We start from the raw sequence: 21,261 nt of genomic DNA on the forward strand, positions 1-21,261 counted from the left end.
CCTGCTCAACACCCTCTGCTACAATTCAACCTGTCTCTCTCTCTCTCTCTCTCTTTCTCTGCCTGTCTCTTTCTCTCACCCCCAACCGGTTGAGGCAGATGACCGTCGACCCTGAGCCATGGTTCTGCTCGAGGTTTCTGCCTCTTATAAGGAAGTTTTTCCTTGCCTCAGTTGCCTAGTGCTGGCTCTTGGTGGGAACTGTTGGGTTTCTATGAATGACATCACAGAGTACGGTCTAGACTTGCTCTTTTAATGAAAGCGCAGTGAGATAACTGTTGTTATCTATATAAAAATAAAATTGATTGAATTGACTATTTTTCAATGATGAATTTAAACAATACACAATTATTTTAGTTATTTTAAATTAAATGCTGATATTTTTTTAAAATGTTAGATTGATATTAATACCAAATTAACCCACACACACACACACCACACCAACACACCACACACACACACAACACACACACACAACACACACCACACACCACACACACACACCACACACACAAACATGCACACACAAACACACAGTCCTTTGCTTTGGCATGGCTTAATATCCAGCCACAATTACATCTGTTTTGATTGGCCTTCAGAGCAGAGCCAGCCGGGTTTGGAGGTGGCGAAGTGGAATGGGTCCCACACAGCATTCCCACACACACACACACACACACACACACACACACACACACACACACACAGACAAACACACACAACGTTATTTTCACATCACTTTCATATCTCCAAAAACACACACACACCCGCACCTCACAAAAACAGACCCTGCTTTCTTTTTCCCTGTGACACACTCGTGCAGACTTTACTGTCATATCTTAAACTAAAACACACATACGCTGACACACACGGACACATAGCAGGCAGGAATGTGTTGTTGTTACGGTGGAGCTGCTCAGTACTCAGCACCTCCTCGCCGATAAGACTTCAGCTATCTGATAGGGAAGAATGTAGACAGATGGACAGAACAGAAAGTGCATAGATGGATGGAGGGAGGACAGACAGGGAGAGAGAGACATGAAGTTAAAAGACAGGTCAGGACAGAGGTATCAAAAGGCAGATACGTTTATTCAGATTTCACACTTTGAAATCATGGACCGTGTTAACTTTTACAGGAAAGTCAGTAATTTGTCAAACTTCCAGACATTTTTAAAAACAAATAGATTTAGTTTTTCTTCCCAGATATTTTCAAAGTCTACTCTTTCCCACTCTGAATAACTGTTGTCACAGGCAAAAACTCAAAGGGTGAAATGCAGAATTAAACAGTGACTTTAACTTATAAAGAAAGGGTCTTATTTTCTGTTTTTATGGCAGAAGTATTCATTTTTATAATTCTATCCCAAACAAAAAGAGACTGCACCATTTTCAAAACATTGGTGAATTCAAATATTTCTCAAATGAGGTATGTCCTATTTGCTGTGACATGTTTAGTGTCAAAAGTCAAAAATGTTTAGTCCTTATTTTGCTACAGTGAAAATAAGGGAAAGCTGCATTTTGTATCAGATTCCTTTTGTATTAATCTGGAATGTGTGGACTTTTAGTCACTCTTAAGTTGCAAAAGAATATACTTGTAAATGTCAAACTCATGAGGGGGGAATTAAAATATTAAATCATCTTTGCTGAAACATCGATTCTGGCTGCTTTTCACACATAGACTCATGGATAGCGTACTTGAAGCATGTTTAAGATCAGTCTAATAAAACAATTATTTAAATCAAATTCAAAAAACAGGTGACAAGACTTTGTCTTGGAACCAGGCAGCTCAGTGGTTCTCCATCAGCCATCACCTGGTTATTTATAGACCTTATTAGACATCTGGCTTCCAATCAGTCTCAAGTCTCCTTTCCTGCCTCCTTTTACAATTTATCCTTTCAGCCCTCTTTCCTCCTCTCCCTGCATTTGTATCAGGACCTTTGACCTTTACTTGTTAGGGAGGAAAAGGAAGAGGTTAACCTCTGCACTGAATACACACACACTCACTCACTTACTCACTCACACACACACGCATGCACTTTCAACATCCTACAGCCTTTATCACGGTTCCCTGTGGAGTGGAGGTCTGCAAATCTACATTCAGATAATTAGCTTTCACTTCAAATTAACAGAAGATGACACAGATGAATGCAAATGGACTCTCTTCTAATTGAAAACTATGTTGGGTTAATTGAGGGCAGTGGACAATGCCATTAAATACATTATATATGTGCGTAGCAACAGCATATATATATACATGCATAAATAGATAATTGGCTACAACAAAAGATGGTACAACTTCCATTACTTTAAGACATTGCTTATTCTACTTCACACATCACACGTCTTATATAACTGGCAATACATCTTTGGGATTAATTTGAGCATATTAAATGGAGACTTTAAAGAAGGGGAACACTGTCAGGCCAAGGTGACACACACATGCACACGCTATTGTTTTAAAGTCCTCATATGATGCTTTTTGGCTTTTTCCTATTGTATTATACATATTTTTTGTGCATGTTATACGTTTACAAACTGAAACAGCCCAGAGTCCACCCCAAAGGCACTTACCATCTACAACAGAAAACACTGTCCACAAACTGCTCCAAACCTCTATTGTAGTCCAGCCTTTATTTCCGCAACAAACGTACTTTGTAACACACTAGCCTTGCCCATAATGCTCGCCTAGCTGCTAGCATGTACTCATACTCTGCTTCTAACTGGGTAGTAGTTCTTACCTAGGTACTGCGCATGTGAGACTCCCAACAAAGATGGAACAGAAGTGAGATTACTCACTCTGTAGCTAGAACAGAGAGCTCAACACACAGGGTGAAAAGAGGAGCTGCAGCAATGTGCAGTACAACAAAAATATAATGGGTTTTTTGAAAACTAAACCATGTAAACCTATTCTGACATAACCTCTAAATACAAATATGCACCTGAAAATGAGCATAACATGAACACATTAAATAGAGAGAAACTCAACATTCTCCATCTTTCTTGTTGTTTTGTCTTGTCAGACAAAGGATTGTAAAAGAAGTTATCAGGAACCGTGTGTGTCTGTGTGAGTTTAGCAGGTTTATGTAGTGATTGATGCAGCCACTGTCAGTATTTTACTTATCAGAACAACCTTTATATATATATCTCTCTTTCTCACTTTTTCTCTGTCTATGTGTCTCTCTTTTCTATCCATCAGACTCTTAACCACTTACTGAAACTATATTTAAATACATTCTATGGATGCAACTGTCAAAACATTAACAAAACTGCCAATTGAAGAACAAGAAATAGCTTGTGTTTCAGACTAATCAAAATTACCGATACATTTAGTAAACCTGGGGATTATTTGCAGAATTTGAATTTAAAAATACATAAATAAAGAACGATATACCATGTACATGCGCACACTTTGCAACACAGAGCCCACAGCTGCCAATTCATTTTCCTGGCCTCTAATGTTAGCATTAACATGTTTTTACTGTGTTTCCCCACTGTCTTGTATTTAAAGCAGAAAAAGAAAGAGGAACAACATCACAGTACAGTGGAAGTTATGCCCATATTTTAAGTTACTATAATATTGCGATACTTGGGTTAGGTTACTGTTTACATTTTTAACAGGTAATCCAATAAATGATTGTATTGGAATACTTTTCTAAATTAACCCTCCCATCACTGATTACAAAGAGTAAGCAATATTCCTGGCTATTACACACAGATACCTGTTTCCTATCTAACTGTCTGTAGTTAAATGCTGTTGTGTCTGTCAGCATATTTCTAAACTATCCTGAAAACACACACACTCACACACACACACACACACACACACACACACACACACACACACACACACACACACACACACACACACACACACACACACACACACACACACACACACACACACACACAAAGGGTCAGCTCTGCAGATGTGCTGCAGCTCAATCAGTAGTTTAATCACAGAGGTTAGAGTTTAATGAGGTATTATTACTGAACCCTAAATCACACAAACACATGGCTGCCCAGACATTAATACCCAGTGTGTACTGTATATGTGTTCAAGACAAGTAACAAATAGCTTTATAGAACTGTATTGCACAGCCCTCTGAATTGTTTCCAGGTTTTTAAAGCTGTGTGTTTGAGGAGATGGACAAGGGAGAAGATGTTAAAGGGTCAGTTTACCCAAATCACACATGGACTATGTAGGCATGTTTAGTTTTTCAAGATGTTTAGATATTCAGAGCTAAGACTTTTGCCACCACTCTAATACAATGGGGGTGATTGGAATTTCATTTGTTACGCTCAGAGTAAAAGAATTGGGAAAATTGTCCACAGCAAGATCTAAAGATTGTCCTGGGTAACTGGGGAAAAAATTTAACTTTTTTCACATGCATCTTTGTAACTCATATCACTCTGTAAAATATCATTTCAGTAGGTTTCTTTAAGTATCTCTAAAAGAGTAAAGCACACTATAAGAGTATCACTAACTGAGCCTGTCCACAGACATTTGGATCGGCCTCTACAAAATCAGCCTTCGAACACACCACCAGACTGACTTTTATTGTGTGTGCGTGCATGCATGCGTGCATGCATGTGTGTGTGTTTGTGTTTGCGTTTGTGTGTGTGTGTGTGTGTGTTTGCGTGTGTGTGTTTGTGCCAGTGTGATAATCTTGTAAATTAGACCATCAATCAAACACAACATGGGAAGCAGCAAGAGAAAAAAAATATCCTTGCAATGAAACAAAGGCGCTGCAGCTACATGTGGCATTATTTAACTGCCCATTCAGACACACAAAGTGTGTGTGTTTGTATGGACTCGTATTACTATGCTTGAGAAAAGCGGTGTCTTATTTAACTCTGAGTTATGGTCTTTAAGGGGACAGGGGTTTATTAAAGACCTGAGGACTATTTTGACTTGTCATCATAATGTAAAGGGTCCATTCTGTAAAATGATTAGAGCTTCTTTGAACTGAAATTGGGCAAGTTGGGCTAGAGAGTTTCGATTAGGACTAATGTTGGTCTGGTGGGAGTAAGGTTAAAAGTATGACTACTGTTTGACTAGCAGGTCCTGTGGTAGAGCGTGTGTAGCAAATTCTCCTGATTTGTTTATTCGGGTGAGCAAAAAGCCTTTGAAAACTATTTAATTTGAAGGGAACAGGTCTCTGGCAAGTTTTCTCTGTCCATGAGCACCCACTTTTACTACTAAGTCTAGAATTAAACTCAAGCCTAGGAGTTACACCTGTTGGACTATAATGATAGGACTACATTCAGGACTAGCTGGACTTGAAATAGTACAATAGCTGAAAGATGTTCACGTGGCCTAGAATAAGCCCTCAAGTAAGGACTAAAGTTTGCGTAGTTAGGTGAGATAAAAAAGGGATGTATAGGTCAAGGGTTTTTCCTCTAAAAAATACTTCCAATGTGAAGGTGTCCTATGTGTTGTTGTGCGCGTGTGTGTGTGTGTGTGTGTGTGTTCAAAGCTACATGAGGGTGTTATGATAGTCCCCTTTAAAAGTTGGGTTTCTCTCGCTCTGCCTCTGTCTCTGTCTTTCTCACTGTCTCTCTCTCTCTCTCTCTCTCTCTCACACACACACACACACTCACACACACGTGGAGGAAGTGTGCACACAGTGTATGGGGAGATAATAGCTTTGCAGGGGCCGCAGTAGAGCTTAGCCAAAGATCTGTCTAGCTAAGGAATCCATTAAACTCCACACACATATGTGGACATACTTCATCACTGACATACAAAAAATACAAAATTAGGTAAACAGACACCTATACTGATAGCAGTAGAAAGCCTCAAGAACACACACACACACACACACACAGTTGCCTGCAAACGCTCACTTCTGTGTTGCGTGAACCATTAATGTGCCATCAGACATCAGACCATTTAAATGCAAGAGGCTCCATGTGAAGAAAAATCCAAATTTTCCACCAATTATTTTCTAATCTGTCCAATGTTGGGATGGAGGGAAAGCAGAGATGTGGAGGAAAAAGAACGACAGAGAGAAGAGCACAGGGAAATGTGTGAAAGGACGAGGGAGATGAGAGGCAGGAACTAGTTGGGTCATAAGGACCATGACCAAGACAAAGGCCTCCAAAACACCAACATCAATAGAATCATCAATTTGCTCTCAAACGCAATAGCATACAAATTCATATTGTCTTGATGGCGCTGACCTGTGTGAATGGAGAGAAACAGAGAGTCAAAACTAAAGAAAGCTATGAGTTTAAAGGTTTGAACAAATTATAACTAATGTGTAATTTGTTCAAATTACTGTAAGTGGATTCCAACCCATGAAGCCTAATCATTTTGGAATTAACATTGCTCTGGTAAGCTAACTTTACCGTAAGCCAGTTGCATTTTACAAAGTCGACAAACAGCCTCAACTTTTTATCCACGATGTTTCCATCCATGGTGTTGAATCCAAATTGCTTCCTCAAATAATTTCTCTGGTTGCTTGGTATTATCAAGTCAGAGTTGCTCGCAAGTTTTCTCCATTTTGAGTTAGCGAGGAGAGCAACAAAAGACTTGTTTGACAGCAAGTTCACTTTATCAACTTAAATGATGAGGATATGTCCATAGGTGCGTTTCCATCTAGCTGCTTTCATGCGCATGTTCAGTTTGCCCATATTAACAACTGGAAAAAAAAAACTCATCATAAAAAAATCATAGACTGTATATAAGGATAGTGGACACGTCTCCACTACCTCCAACTTTACAAAAGTGAAGCAAAAATATCCCGTTTACAGGCGCTGCCATCTTGTGATTGTAATTAGACAAAGTCTGTGCAGTAGTGATTGGGATGGGCAGTGGAGCCGTGGCAATGAAATCTTACCCATGCACCCTCCAAAACAATCGCGACTCAATCACAGCTGTCAATCATAATGTTTCACAACGTTTTTATAGCATCAAATAACTGATAAAACCATCCTATCAAACAAATGAATCTTCATCAGCATGATGAGAATACCTAAAATGAAAGGGAAAAATGTCTTTGACGTGTACTTTAATTTTTTTGTTTGGTCTTTGACCCATCCGCTAACATGGAGGGGGCGGGGTTTAAAACCTACATACTGCAGCCAGCCAGATTAAATAAACAGAAATGCCATATTTACATTTTGTTTTCTACATTGTTTTGACTGTTTGTGATGCTCTCTTCTTCTGCAATGATTTAATGGCACCCAATGGGAGAATTAGCGCCACCTGCTGTTTGTCTTGTAATTTCTGATATGTGCTTAATGGAAGTAGATGGAATCAAGCATTCATTTCCATTTTTCTTTTGTAGATTTTTTTGAAAATTTGGATTTCCAAATTTTGACTGTATTTAAATAAAAACTTGGCTAATGTTGTGCTCACAACTTTGTTTTGGCTGCTCCAGAGTGCCCCAAAAATCATGCATTATTGCAAGGAAAATGTAACCATGGTTAAATATTTTAAAATACCAGCAACATCAACTGTGATTTTTATTTAACATAAATGTTTAGCCATTTTACAAACTGAGCACATAGCATTCTGCATCATTAGGGCTGGAATATGTCTTTGTCTTATGCAGAGAGAGACTTGGTCAATAGAGAGAACAGTCTGTGTGACAGCATGATATTAATGCGTGCTTTGCTGCCTCAGTGTGTGTGTTTGTGAGTGTGTGTGAGCAGTGAAGCGTGAAGCCGTTGCTCTGGTCACCAGCCTGGTCCAGAACCACGGAAAGATGCTAATTAGTAGCACAATGTCCCTCTGCTCATACAAATACAGAGACTGCCAGGGACAAGAGAAATAGAGAGAGAGTTAAATAGAGAGAAAGATTATGGGATAATGGGAGGGAAGAGGGAAATAAATGTATTGATGAGAGGCAGAATGACAGAAAGAGAAAGAGAGAGAGACTAAAAGCAGAGAGTGAGATGGAGGGTTGAAAAGGGCACCCGAGGGATGGCAAAAGAAAGAGTGAGGAAAGAAAGAAAGAAAAAGAGAGGGAAAGAGTGGCAGTAGTTATGTGGTGTAAGAAGTTCAGCATTAGCCAACTCTGCTCACTTCAGAAATGCTTAATGTCTCATTTTGTAAAGCACTCCGCATGTTTTTGGTTTTTCCGCTTAATTCACTAAAATCCAGTGGAGACTGTGGGAGAAAATGCTCATGAAGGGATCATGAATCAAAGGTCCGGAGCAAAGTTTGAAACCCTTAACCTCAAAAGTTAATGACATGCATCTAATTCCAATGAGCCCAAACAAAGTCATCAGAGAGTGGTTTCATTCACTCATAAGCAGCGGTTTGTGAAAGGAAAAAGGATGATCAAGCCTTCATTTCTAGAGTCAATGTGTTGTTTTCTGGTAGTGCCATTTTTTAATTTTTTATTTGCCCGAACTTTTTTCCCACTTGACAACAAATGTTTTTTGTCCCCCAACCTCACAGAAAGAAATTGTTAGTCACAATTTAATTGTCTCCATTTTAGTAAAGGTGTGCAATTAATTGAATTTAAATTTGATTTTGGCTCCCAACGATCATCAAAATAGTACAATTGGGGAAAAAACAATTATTTTGACATGTTCTGTTTTACAAGAAGCCTCTTATTTTGTCTTGTGTTCTGAATGACACGCTCCTGCGCACATCCGTACGCGCAAATCCGTCCACCCCAAAGCCATAAACTCTCTCAGCCTATACAGTCAGGGAGGCAAGTTGTGTGCATATCATCCGCTGGAATTTAAAAACTCAGCGCGAGTAAAGATGGCAGAAGGAGGGAAGCCACAACAGCATTTGTCGAGCAAAAAAGCAAAACCAACTCCGTTGTCTGGGAACAGTTAACATTAGCTAACCCTGTGGTTCCTCTGAGACTCTTTCTGTGAGATAACGGACACTAACACTATACCCTGGACACTATCCATTATATCCAAAAGTTAATGAGTAATTATAGTGATAAATAATCGTGATTTCAATATTGACCAAAATAATTGTGATTATTAGTTTTTCCATAATCGAGCCCTACGTTTTAGCCAATTTGCAAATCTTGTTTGGCTCTTTTACCTTTTGTTTTCTTCTGATTTTCTGATTTGACTTTCCTATGAGCTTAATTATCCCACTAATGGAAACATGCATCAACAGAAATAATGAATGATGACACTGATACTGATAGACTCCGCCAGTGGAAATAAATTAGAAGTGAAATCCAAATGTAGATCTGTGTTAAGCCCCCAGAAACAGCGCTGCACTGTGAGGTGAATTTTCTCCTTGCACAATCAATAGAAGTGGAGCGACGGTAAAACAGTTCAGCCCAGTCTCATGGCAGTTCGTGAAATGGTCACGTTATTTAATCTATTGATTTGTGTACAGGTCACGTTGATGTCGTTATTTCCGTGTGTTGATTTTGATTATGAATTTTGAAGTATGGTATTTTAATGGGAAGCCTATTTCGAGATCACAGAACGTTTATGGTAGCGAGTAGTATTGAAAAGCCGAAAATACTTGCAGGGAGGTTGGTCTAAGTGGCAAATGGAACAACACAGGACTTTCACCGGGGATCGTGTCAAGCATGTTGCAGTTCCTTTCCGCATTACTCTCTTCCTAACCACAACCGTCCCGTTGTTGTCTGTGTGTCCTGTGTGTGACGTTTCCTTTCCCCTTTCTTCTTTCCTAACCTCAACCTTCCCATTGTTGTGACGTTTCATTTCCCTGTTGTTGCGTCCCCCAGAGTAGCCTAGTGTCATGGCAGTTTGTGAAATGATCACGTTCAAAAATCGTGACATGTACACGTAATAAACGAGAAAACCGTGACACGTACACAAATCAATAAATCAAAATAACGTGACCATTTTACAAACTGGCGTGAGACCAGGTTGAACAGTACATTTTTGTAAGCTCCAAAAACACCCTAAAGTTTGTAAAGTCAGAATTTTATTCATCAGGTCCAAATAAATTTGGAAAGTATACTTACCCAGAGGGTCTGGGTATCGCTTTCTGAAGACATGGCAAATCTTTGTCTCCTATTTTAATGGTTTATGTTCTTCCTCCTTTGCTTAATGGTAGTAGGCTTATGATTCTACACAGTATCATCAGCCTGTAGTCGGCCCCTGATCAATATAATCCTTAAACCACATAGCCACATGTTAACAAGTTGAAGCAGTTTCTCAGTTTTTTATCATTTTTATTTTGCTTTAATTTGTTTTAATTATGTTTCCATCCTTCTTATACCTGGTCATTAGAGCTCAGAGATGAAACTGTCCCTGGATTTTGTCTGAGAAATCTGGTCACTTTAAACTCTGGACACAGCTATGGTGGCTCTGCAAAATAGTCTCGGGAAGGAACTTGCTTTGATGGAAAATTTGCACGCTGTAAATGGCCTGATCCAAAGAAAAATTCCAGGCTCAATAAGAAACAGAGAAGCAGAGAGAGACAGCATTCTGTGGTTCACATATCACATTAATTCACAAACAGAAACCTAACAGAGGTAAGAAACATTTTGACTTTTACTTTTCGAAACTTTGAAAAACTGAAATCAAATATAAGGCATTGCTGTGTCTGTAAAAAATAAATCGAGTCGGCTTCTCCTCTAATTACATTTTTACAGCCTAGTAAGCCTTGTTAGCGTTAAACGCCAAGGCTTACTGGCTAGATAGCTCTAGGCTCCCGTTAGCTAACGTGAGCTAGCTTCCGTCAGCACTCTGAAAGAAAAGTTCAAGAACTGCTTGCACACAGAGTTGTTTGAATACTGTTGGTAGCTAACAATAGCACAAACATAAGCAACCACATTACAACGTGCCAGTACAATAGTACACAACTCTCTAGCTAACACACTGGAAGCTAACAACTTAATGTTGTGGCAATTGTTGGATGTTTGACGTTAGCTTAACAAGCCTTGGGGCAGTTGACCCAATAACAGCTTACAAGTTTTTATTTTTATGTTTTAGGAACGTTTAAATGAACCTGAGAGACTTATATGGAGTTTACAGAGCTAGCTATTTCTGTGGATAACGTGTTAGCAGCTTTGGTATGTGTCTGCATGTAACGTTGTTTACATGCTGGCTGGTTGTTACCTGAGGTTGGCCATGCTAATTGGCTCTTAACGGGAAGTGAATCATATTGTTAGCATTAGTATTGATAAAATTGTATTTTTGGCACCGGCATTTCCTGTACAGATTTTGAATGTAATTGTGGCAACCACTTAGCTAGCTATTACCAAATGTTAATGCTTTTGGGATGTGTTTGTCTGGGTATGCTTCTGTTTCACTGCTACACCCCAGAGTGTAAGCTGTTGGTTGTGATAACAACAAGATCCAATTGCAGGCGGATGAAATGGATTTTTTCCTCAGAGAAGGTAGGCTTACTCTCTTTTGACAGCCTGCTTGCTTCTGTGCCTCCCCCGGGGATGGCCAGTAGGGAGGAAACCTCTGGGCAGACCCAGGAAACTCTGGAGGGATTTAATTTCCCTGACTGCCAGGGGCCACCTAGGGATCTCCCAGGAGGAGCTGGAGTTAGTGGCTGTGAAAAAGAACTGTGCTGCTCTGCTGCAGCCATCAATCTAACACAAAACTGAAAATAGTTTCAAAGCAGCTTTATTTTCTTCTGTCCCTTGAAGACTAAAGGGGACTGTGTGAGAGAGATGTTCAATAAGCCAACCAAAAAAGGAAATGAGATACAAATAAGAGCTTTTAGAACATATCTAAAAGGTAGACAGGGAATTAAAAAAACACGCACATTTCTCTGAAGCTGTCTTCATACTTACAAAATGACACTTACTGACATCCACACATCACCTTGTGTACTGTGTGTTCAACAGACAAGCACCTACTTTTACAATGTGATGAAGAGTGTAAAATGTTAACAACTGAGAGCAGATGGTTCAGTCTCTCAAGACTCTAACTCAGATGAGTTTAACAGGAAAAAATTAAACTGCAAACCTGATGCTGCAATAACTGAAAAGTGATGTTTTCCCCTCCAGAGCAACTACCATCCATGTGCATTTGAACAAGGCACTGAACACGTAAACCGGTCCGGCTGAACAGACACAAACACCAGAAGAGTGACAACGCTCAGGTATGAATATACCATTACTGATTGACCATGAATGGACTTAAAAATTAGTGCATATGCTCAGCAGACATGTAAAGAGATACACCATTAAAACATATTATGTTAGAGAAGGGATGTTTTTTTTAAAAAGGTTTTAAGAATTACTTACAATACATCTGATTACAAAAGTATCTACTTAAACATAAAATAAATATAACATAAATAAAATATTAAACTTGCCCAAAATTTGTCTCTGGTGGGTTACCAACTGACAGAAAAACTGATGTTTTAATTAGCTTGAGTCCCAGACTGAGACACTGAATTACTCAGTTTGGTTTTCAGGCATTACAATATTTATGAAGTTTCCATTGTTCATTATAAACTGACACACTGCTGAGGACAATGCAATTTTTGACAGTCACGGGATAATTCCCCAAATTAATTGAATTAATTTGAAGGACACTTACAAGTGAAATTATCGTATTGCTGTAACTGCAAAAAAAACCCACTATTAGCTAGTTTATGAAAGTCTTCTACCAATAGAGGGCAGCAGAAGGGCACCCACTCTTACACAGTAGATCCTCACTGAAAAAGTTTTTTCACTTCACTGCTGCAGTGTCCCTAAGTCACTAAGAATAGTTGCAGGATGAGCAGAAACCTTGAACAGTGGTCATTGGCAAATAATCTGGAAACTCAAATCTGTAATTTTCCCAGTTACCTTAAATGTTTGCTTTTTATTTTTTTTAAACTCAATCAAAAAGTAACCAAATCTAAATACTTTGTGGCATTTTCCTACACAATAGAAGATACATTATTGACATGTTGGAGTGATCTATCAGACATGCATTAATCAGTGACGTTAACACACAGTCTGGATGATCCGTTGGACTACTTGGAGGGATGGCTCTTAAAATATAGCCTATGGTTTAAAACCAACTATGATCACAAAGTAAATAGTTAAGATGATATATGGGCCATGATAAAAGAGGACAAGTTGCTGGGAAATGAGCTAAAATATGTACACTGCTGCCACGTACTGAGAGTTTGGAATTTGATTTGTCTGTGTGGGAAAGTATCCCAGTGTATACAGCAGAGAATGTTTCTGTGGGGAAGATAAGGGATGAGTGAAAGTTTGAAGAGCTCTCTCACTCTGTTTTCTGGTGACATCAACATAGAGTTTGAGAGCGAAAGAGAGAGAGAGAGAGAGAGAGCGAGAGAGAGAGAATTTGGGGGGAAACCTGGGTACACATCGGTGTGCCTCTCTTATTGTCACAACCTCCAGGCGTACCAGTCTGTGTTGCGCCTCTGCTCTCAACTTTTTTTTTTAATACTGATTACAACTCCTCAGCAACTCTCACTTTTTATTCCCTGACATCGGAGAGATGTTCCCTGGAAGGAGGTCACACCCCAGCTCAACATTTTTACCTTGAAGAGTTTAGGAGTCAGGCTGATAACTTCTCGGAGAGTTTATGAATGAGGAACGTTTGGTGGAGACTTTTACGCATCGAGTTGAGTGACGTCCGTTAAGATGTTTTAAAAGAAAACTTGTTATCTGCAAGTGTCACTTCCAAATTCTCATTTCGTCCCTTTTCTTCAATGGCAAGAGAGCGATTTAAATAGATTCTGACTGATCGTCTCTCTTGAGAGAAACTTTGGTGAACTTCAGCAACAGCGAACTTGATTTGATTTCGGCTCCCATTACTTCTTCTCCTTCTTTTTTTATTCTACCACTCAACGGCCGCTCGACCTTTTTCGGGATCCTTATCTCCACAACGTCTACTTCCCTCCTCGCGGATTTTCAATTAACTTTGGTTTGGAAGTAATTTAAGTGGATAACATGCCTCCGATCGGACCGGAGAAGCGAGCTGCGCTCTGCCGGGTTCTGGCTCTGGTTTTTGCGCTTCTGGTGTGCGTTGCTTCGGTGACTGGATGCCCGCACAAGTGCAGCTGCTCCGGGTCGCATGTGGACTGCCAGGGTCTGGGTTTGAAGACTGTGCCTAAAGGAATACCGAGGAATGCCGAGCGCCTGTAAGTGGAATTTCATGAAAGTTTTAGCAGATCGTATTGTTTGTCATCCTCTTTCCTATGTATCATATTGTGGACCCGTGGCCTGCTGCGCGTTTCTTACTTGGCTTTACTCTCAACCCTATAATATTCATGTGGTAGTTACAGCAGAGGATTTTGTAACATTAAAGCATACTTTGCATGACAGACTTAACATGCCATGTAGGACTCAGGAGGTATTAGAGGTGAAGGAGGTAGCTTTAAACCTGAAATCACTATTGATTGGACACCTCAAACTTTATATGTTTTACGTAATGAAAACTTCCTACTCATTTTGTTAACCATGATAAGTTGATAGAGATTTTTTTTAAATGAGACCTGTAAGCCCAAAAAGACAAATATCCCACTTTTACCTTATACTTATTAAAAAACAAGGGGTTCCTGGGAAAGGTTACAGGTACACTTCCTGGCTGAAAGCATTGCAATCCCTTAGGTTATACACATAATGGATGGTGCACACGCAACTGCCCTAAAATTTGCCAGTGACCCCAGTGAATGGAGGCAGTTAAGAAAACAATCCTAAAGCAGCTTTAGAGCGAGTAATTCGTTTTTTAAACAGCTCAAAATGTAAGGTGAGAAGACGCATTGAGCTCCTTAAATGTTTTTATTTTTCTCACTCCTTTTGCAGTGAGACTTTTTCAAAGGTTCATAGCGCTGGGCTAGGGCCACTTTGTGAATGAACTCTTAAATAATTACTTTCAGAGCTTTTTTGATTTGAACCTGGTGACAGTTAGTTTCAAATGATATTCATTCCTAAGGCAGAGACAGACCCCTGACAGCCTCTGCTGCCACCTCTAGCCAGATCTTGACACATGTACACCCCCGCAGCCACACACATGCATTCACAAACACACACCTATGCTGTTAAGGTATGGAAGTGATTATGCATGATAACGGAGCAGACAAAAGCCCCACAGGGGATCAACAACAGACCAAACCCTGGGACAACAAACACAATCAGTAGGCTGCAGAGGGAAGTGGGGGGCCGTGTTAGCTGATGCATGTGTGTGGATGTGGGGGGTACTGGTGGATATGAACATATGATAAGCATGTGTGCGAGCGTTTTTTAAAACTTTTGCTTGTGTTTGTTTAGATATATTTGTGTATTTGTGTATGCATGTTTGCGCTGGCTAGTGTGATTGTGTGTGTGTGTGAGTGTGAACAACGAACCCCATACCTTTCCCATCCCACAGGACTGCTGTGACCTCCCAGGACCTGTTGGCTTTTACACAGCAATCCCCCGAAGACATTTACACCCAAGAAAAATAAATAATTAGAGCGGGCTGTGATGAAGAGGTGGGATAAGGGGGTCCCCTGCCTTTTGCTGGGGTCCCCGGGGTGGAATATTTTGGGTAGCAGCGCCCCCTCCCTCCCCTTTTAAGCCAGAAACTATGTGTTTATGTTTCCCTGATTTATCCAGGTCAGTGTTTCAGCTGTGACTTTGGCCCAGAGTTGCTCTTTTCCTCCCTCTTTCTGTCTGCCTGCCTGCCTTCATCTTTCTTTCTCTCTGCAGATATATTTTAGGGAGTCTGAGATGGGAAACATTAAAATGGATGAGATTCCAGTTCTAAAGGTTACGGCAGATAGGAAACTTTTAAGGGAAGAGAGATGAGTGTTACCGCCCTGGGCAGGGACTTGGTTTTGACAACTGGGATGAGGTCCATGTGGACAACAAAAGTGCCAAGTTTGTTAAGTTATGAGTAAAAAATGCTTATTTGCGTCAAAGTAAAGTTTCCATAATTCTGCAATTGATTTGTGACATTTCCTTAACTTTACCATCCAGTAGTTGAGAAATAATGAATGTCCACATGATGATGAAATGGTTTTATAAGATCCTGTCAAATGTCAAATATTTTAAACCGTTAATTATATGTAGTAGCCAGTAGGGAGAAAGATGATGATGAGACCACTGCAATGGAGCTATAAGTTCCTTCAGAATTTTCATGAATTCAAAATTATAATATAATAAGTTATACATTTAATGCTAATGCAACTCTGTTTGGGTGTGTTCATCACAAATGGAATACAGGAGAGGACACTGACGCATTTTACCTCTTGAAAGTAAAAATTGACTTCACATTTAACCCTTTAAAAAAGACTAATAACAATCCACTTTGGATTTCTGTTTCGATTTTGTCGTTTGGCATTATAAAGTATTGGTTGATTTACGAACGGACATGGCCAATGTTTCTTTATAGACTTTCCATTTTGCAAAAATGTTCAAATTACATAAGGAGAATTCCTTAGAGAAGAGGGGATACAGTTCTCTCAACCAGTAGTGGTCTAACCACACCAGAATACTATGCAACAAGACCACAAGACATGTGCCGTTTGAGTAAGGGACATGACTCTCGCCTTATCTTGAGTGGAAAATCTTTTTTAGCTACTACTCTACTGCTCCCTTTATCGCTCTTTCTCAAGCCACATGTACCAAATAAAACAAATTCAGACTCTCTGTAGGTTACTGAAAACAAATGTAGAAAATCACTGGTAAGTGAAGAAGTACATGACACAGATTGAGGGAAATCGGGCACAAGTAAAAAGTAAAGTACAAAGCTTCACGATGAAATAACTTCAGGATATACTGATGTAGGGCTGCACGATTACGGCCAAAATAATAATCACGATTATTTTGATCAATATTGTGATCACAATTAATTATCGCGATTATTTGTTGATTTTAACCAAAACAAATTTTATTGTCACATAGGCTATTTATAACTGCTTTCACATCCATATTATGCTGCAGTCGTCTTATGTTGAAGTTGTATGTTGTATAGACATACAACTGCAACACATATAAATGAAAATTACAATAATCTGAAATAAATAGCGCAGGATATATATATATATTATATTATTATTATTTTATTATTATTATTTTTTAAATGTATCTCTGAGAAAGCTCCTTCAGTTGTTTTCAACAATAACTGATTAAAAGAGCAAGGGAGAGAGGGAGTGCAAGGACTCATTGACTCATTATGAATGGGTCCAGCACGGGTTGAATGGCAGCAGAGTTACACACGTCATGTGTATGAAATGTCTGTATTGTCACTGAGCTGCATTTTTATGAACTATGATATTCTGGCCATGGGTCACATCTCTCACCCAGGTCCAGGATGATCCGTCTCACACGCTACTACTCTACCAACTGAAGTTAGTTGCATTCAGTAACTTCTTCTGAGGTTTTTCCTAGAAAGTCAAGATGGAAAAAGTTCCGAGAATCACCAGTGTAAACTGAGTTAGTTTTAAGTAAGTTTTAAGAGTTAGTCCCCACTTACTCTCTTTATTACACAGTAAACAGTCTGGATCAATGGAAGTACATTTTCAGGATAATTGTCCTCACCTTCCGCATTTTGTGTGTTGCCATTCTCAAAATGTTTGCTTTGGGAAACAACAACAAACTTTTAGCTAGCCAAGTACACGCTGAAAATGGCAAGTTTTGAGACAAAAGTTGGATCATGCAATAAGGCTTGCTTGGTTTTAGATTAACAAAGAATATGCTAACAGCATATACTATCTAACTGGGATATTTTGTGGCCGATATGTGAGGATTTCTATGGACGAATAGAGCAAATTACATTTAACCATGTATCCAGCTAATTGAAATAGCTCACATTACTGTATTTTTTGAACAGTTAACTTGACTTTATATTGAATGTGGCGTTTTCTTTTGTGGGGTGCAAATGTTACACCAAAACAAGTTCCTTCCCAGTAACATTTAGCCGATCTGCTGTCGCTGGGCTGGAGCTTAGTGCCTTGACAACCCAGAGCGTTTTCTTGCTCCTATCCCAGAAAGTTTCTGCGGTGTAGCCAGACTTTACTCCACAGCGCTGTGGAGATAGGTCTGGCAATGCGAGACTACACAGCATATAACTTTGAATCCAGTTCACTTTCACTACCTCCAGAAGTAAAAGGTGAGAGCAACAGTCAAAGCCAAAGTCCACCTGTCATAACTACACAATAAATCTTTTTAAATGCCTGTTTCCTTCACTATTGTAAACAGAGCATTTGGAAAGGTTAACGAGAAAAAAACAGTGGTGGCCTCAACTGTTCACTCAACACACACACACATGCACTCACAGGCAGCCTCACAGATTACCTCAGGCCAGTCAATTCCGTAATGTCCTCCTTGGGAAGCCACTTGAGACCTCATTTGCATCTAATTTGAGTGGAGGGTTTTGGGGGAGGCTTAACAGGCTTAACGAGGCTGGGTAAAATGAATTGGAAAACAGGGACGGCTTTTCTCTCCGGGGTCCAATTCACACCTGCCCTACAGGGACCACATACACACTCTGACATACACATGCATGCACGCACGCACACACACACACACACACACACCCTGGAGTGCTGATTTTTAAAGCTGTAAATTCGCCTCAACTGCTTTGAAATGTGGGGAAATTGAACGCTTTAAACTCTAGAGAGGGCCTTCAATTGGTTGAGTTGCAATCAGGAAAGTGTGTGTGTGATTTAACGTCTATACTTTAGTGTTTCCTTATTTAAATCCTCTTATATGTGTAAAGTATGTATGGTCACATCTGTGTGAGTGTTCTGTATGTCAAACTATGTATGTAGTATATGTGTGTTAATGTGCGTTTTTTCAGATGAATGAGTACACTTCTGGAAGCGGCCAGCTGCCTGAACTGGAAGCTGCTGTCTTTACACAAACTGAGTCTGATTTTAACTGCCCATTTTCTTCCCCTCGCTAACGGCACTTTGAGGAAGTTTTGGCAAGCTTTTTACAAGCAACACCTTCTCTACTTTCTCTAGCCTCGACTGGCACAAGACAGAGGTCTTTCTTTTCATTTCCCTTTCCAACTCTTCATCTTTACCCCAACTTTGTTTCTCTTTCTGACATCTCTCACTCTCTCTTCCCATCCCTCTACTTTCCATTTTTTCTCCTTCATGTTAACTTCCTCTGTTTCTTTTTCCCACCCTTGCCTCACTCCACCTTATTTTCTGTCCCATCTCTGACTCGCTTGACTCCTCCCTACCTCTCACACGTCTCTCACTGACATCCACCTCCCAGTTTAATACACACACCTTTAGTTTGCCAGCACCATCTCTCCAGTAGAGTGTTCACAGCTCCCATTTCCCCTCACCATGCCAACCTACCCACAGCGCATAACAATAAGATCCTGCCGCTGTGTGTGTTTGTGTGGTGTGGTGTGTGTGTGTGTGTGTGTGTGTGTGTGTGTGTGTGTGTGGTGTGTGTGTGTGGTGTGTGTGTGTGTGTGTGTGTGTGTGTGTGTGTGTGTGTGGAATGAACACACGTTTCAGCCGCTGGTTCGGCTCATATCAAAGCTTGGTGTTGATTGGTCATTGGACGCTGTAACCACCACACCTCAGCTATGAAACAACATTTATGGTGGACAGGAATCTGTGTGTGTGTGTATGTGTGTGTGTGTGTGTGTGTATGAGAGACAGTCCCCCCCCACCCCCCCACACACACAAAAGTTAGGATAATCTGATTGGATCAAGAACAATCTGTAATCACTGGTGTAGTACTGAGGTGGCCCAGCTCCTTTCAGCTGTGGCCCGAGCATTCCCCTGATGTCACTGCAAATAATATGGTTTTGTATAAGCTGGCTGCTGACACTACTAAGAAGTCTGATAAGTCAAAGATGCATTTCTATGAATCTTTGCTAACCATGCTTTGTTGGTACTTTGACAACTTTTGTGGAAACCAGGGAGCTAAATAGTGATGTATTTAGTTTGTGCGGTATTTCTGTACATGTGCAGTACTTTGAGGGAATTTTATGTCAGCACAAATGCTTTGGTAACTTGAATAAAAGCAACTTTCACTGAAGAGCGTTCTTTACTGTTATCATCGGTATGATGGTGATGTAATAAATCTGAGGAGCAGCCGAGTGTTATTGCTATAGCAGACAAGTCTAAACTAAGAAGCAAAAACCACAATGAGCTTGCTGTTCTCAAACAGCCTCTTAATGTCACGCCTATCATCTGTGGGCATCTCGTGGTAGCCATTTTGTGCCCTTCCAACTATGTTTGATTTAGTTATGGTATGCTAAATGGCACAAGTGAGGGAAACCAATATTTAGTCTGCAGTTCTAGGTCAGTGGGTGATATTCTCTTCTCCAAGTTTCTCCAGCATGCGGGCAGTTGACCTTTCTATATAATGACTTTCAGCCTGCCAAGGAGGCAGCCAGCTGGCACTGACAGTGGGCACTGCCCTTCTGGGAAAGAGCATGCTGGCAGCATTAAAACATACACACATACACTGTATTCACATGTACTCTACACACAAAAAATATATACAGGCAAAGAAGTGCACACACTACTGGCATACTTACAGGCAAACAAATGCAGACATATGAATGCACACTTTGCGTCACTGACATCATGCATTCTTTGACCCTATCCTAACCTTTACCATCACAACTGCCAACCTCAACCCAAGCTAATTCTAAACATATGGTTTATTAGACATGAGTCTTATTTTTATGCTTTTGGCCATTGTTTTTTTTCTATTGTACTCATAACATCTATATGCTAAGATCTGAAAAATTCGCTACTAAAAAGCCTGTGAAACTTGAAGACAGAAGATTTGACAGGTTGTAAACAAGACAATAGTTAACAAGATTATCTAACCCACCATATATGGACGATAAGCTCAAAGCTAGCACACATGAAATCCATCTTTGCACAGAAAGAAACTGACTGTGAGGAAAACTGAAAGTATGGTGGGTCAAAGTTGGACCACAAAGAAGGTCTCTTAACTGTGATTGATGTTCACAGTGAACAATTTGGGTGATTATTTCACAGTTTGCCTAAATTTTCTCTTCAAAGTAAGTTTCGCTAACCTGGGGTTCGTTAAAATCTGTATGAACGTTTGACGGCTTTTGGTCTTAACTTTTTTTGAACTTTGTGTTAACAACCCAGGTTGAATACTACTAGAATTTTCTTTTAACCCTTCTTAATCAACACTTATAGTATAGTACATACTAGGCAAAATGTCCTCACTCTCCAAAAATATCCTTGCTCTTACAGTCTAAAAATGGGTCCCCACAAAGAAAAGAAAGACACACATAGTCACATGAAAAGGTACATTTATATTTCAAATGAAAAAACATAAAAAGGAGAATTAACGCATGGAGGCAGCGATACATGCACACTTATTAGGTGCAACACACACACGCACACACACACACACACACACACACACACACACACACACACAC

At 39.9% G+C, this 21,261-nt stretch overlaps 1 protein-coding gene across 1 annotated transcript in view; it reads left to right on the plus strand.

Annotated features, from left to right (window-relative positions):
• The first annotated feature begins 13,215 nt into the window (after window positions 1-13,215).
• Window positions 13,216-21,261, plus strand: part of slit3 (slit homolog 3 (Drosophila)) — a 241,373-nt gene continuing 233,327 nt past the window's right edge. Inside the window, exon 1 of the mRNA XM_032528032.1 lies at window positions 13,216-14,020. Within this exon, the coding sequence (XP_032383923.1) occupies window positions 13,830-14,020 (191 nt within the window). The 5' untranslated portion in view covers window positions 13,216-13,829. The remainder of the gene's footprint in view (window positions 14,021-21,261) is intronic.

Source organism: Etheostoma spectabile, chromosome 10 (genome assembly GCF_008692095.1).
Source record: "Etheostoma spectabile isolate EspeVRDwgs_2016 chromosome 10, UIUC_Espe_1.0, whole genome shotgun sequence".
Lineage (NCBI taxonomy): Eukaryota > Metazoa > Chordata > Actinopteri > Perciformes > Percidae > Etheostoma > Etheostoma spectabile.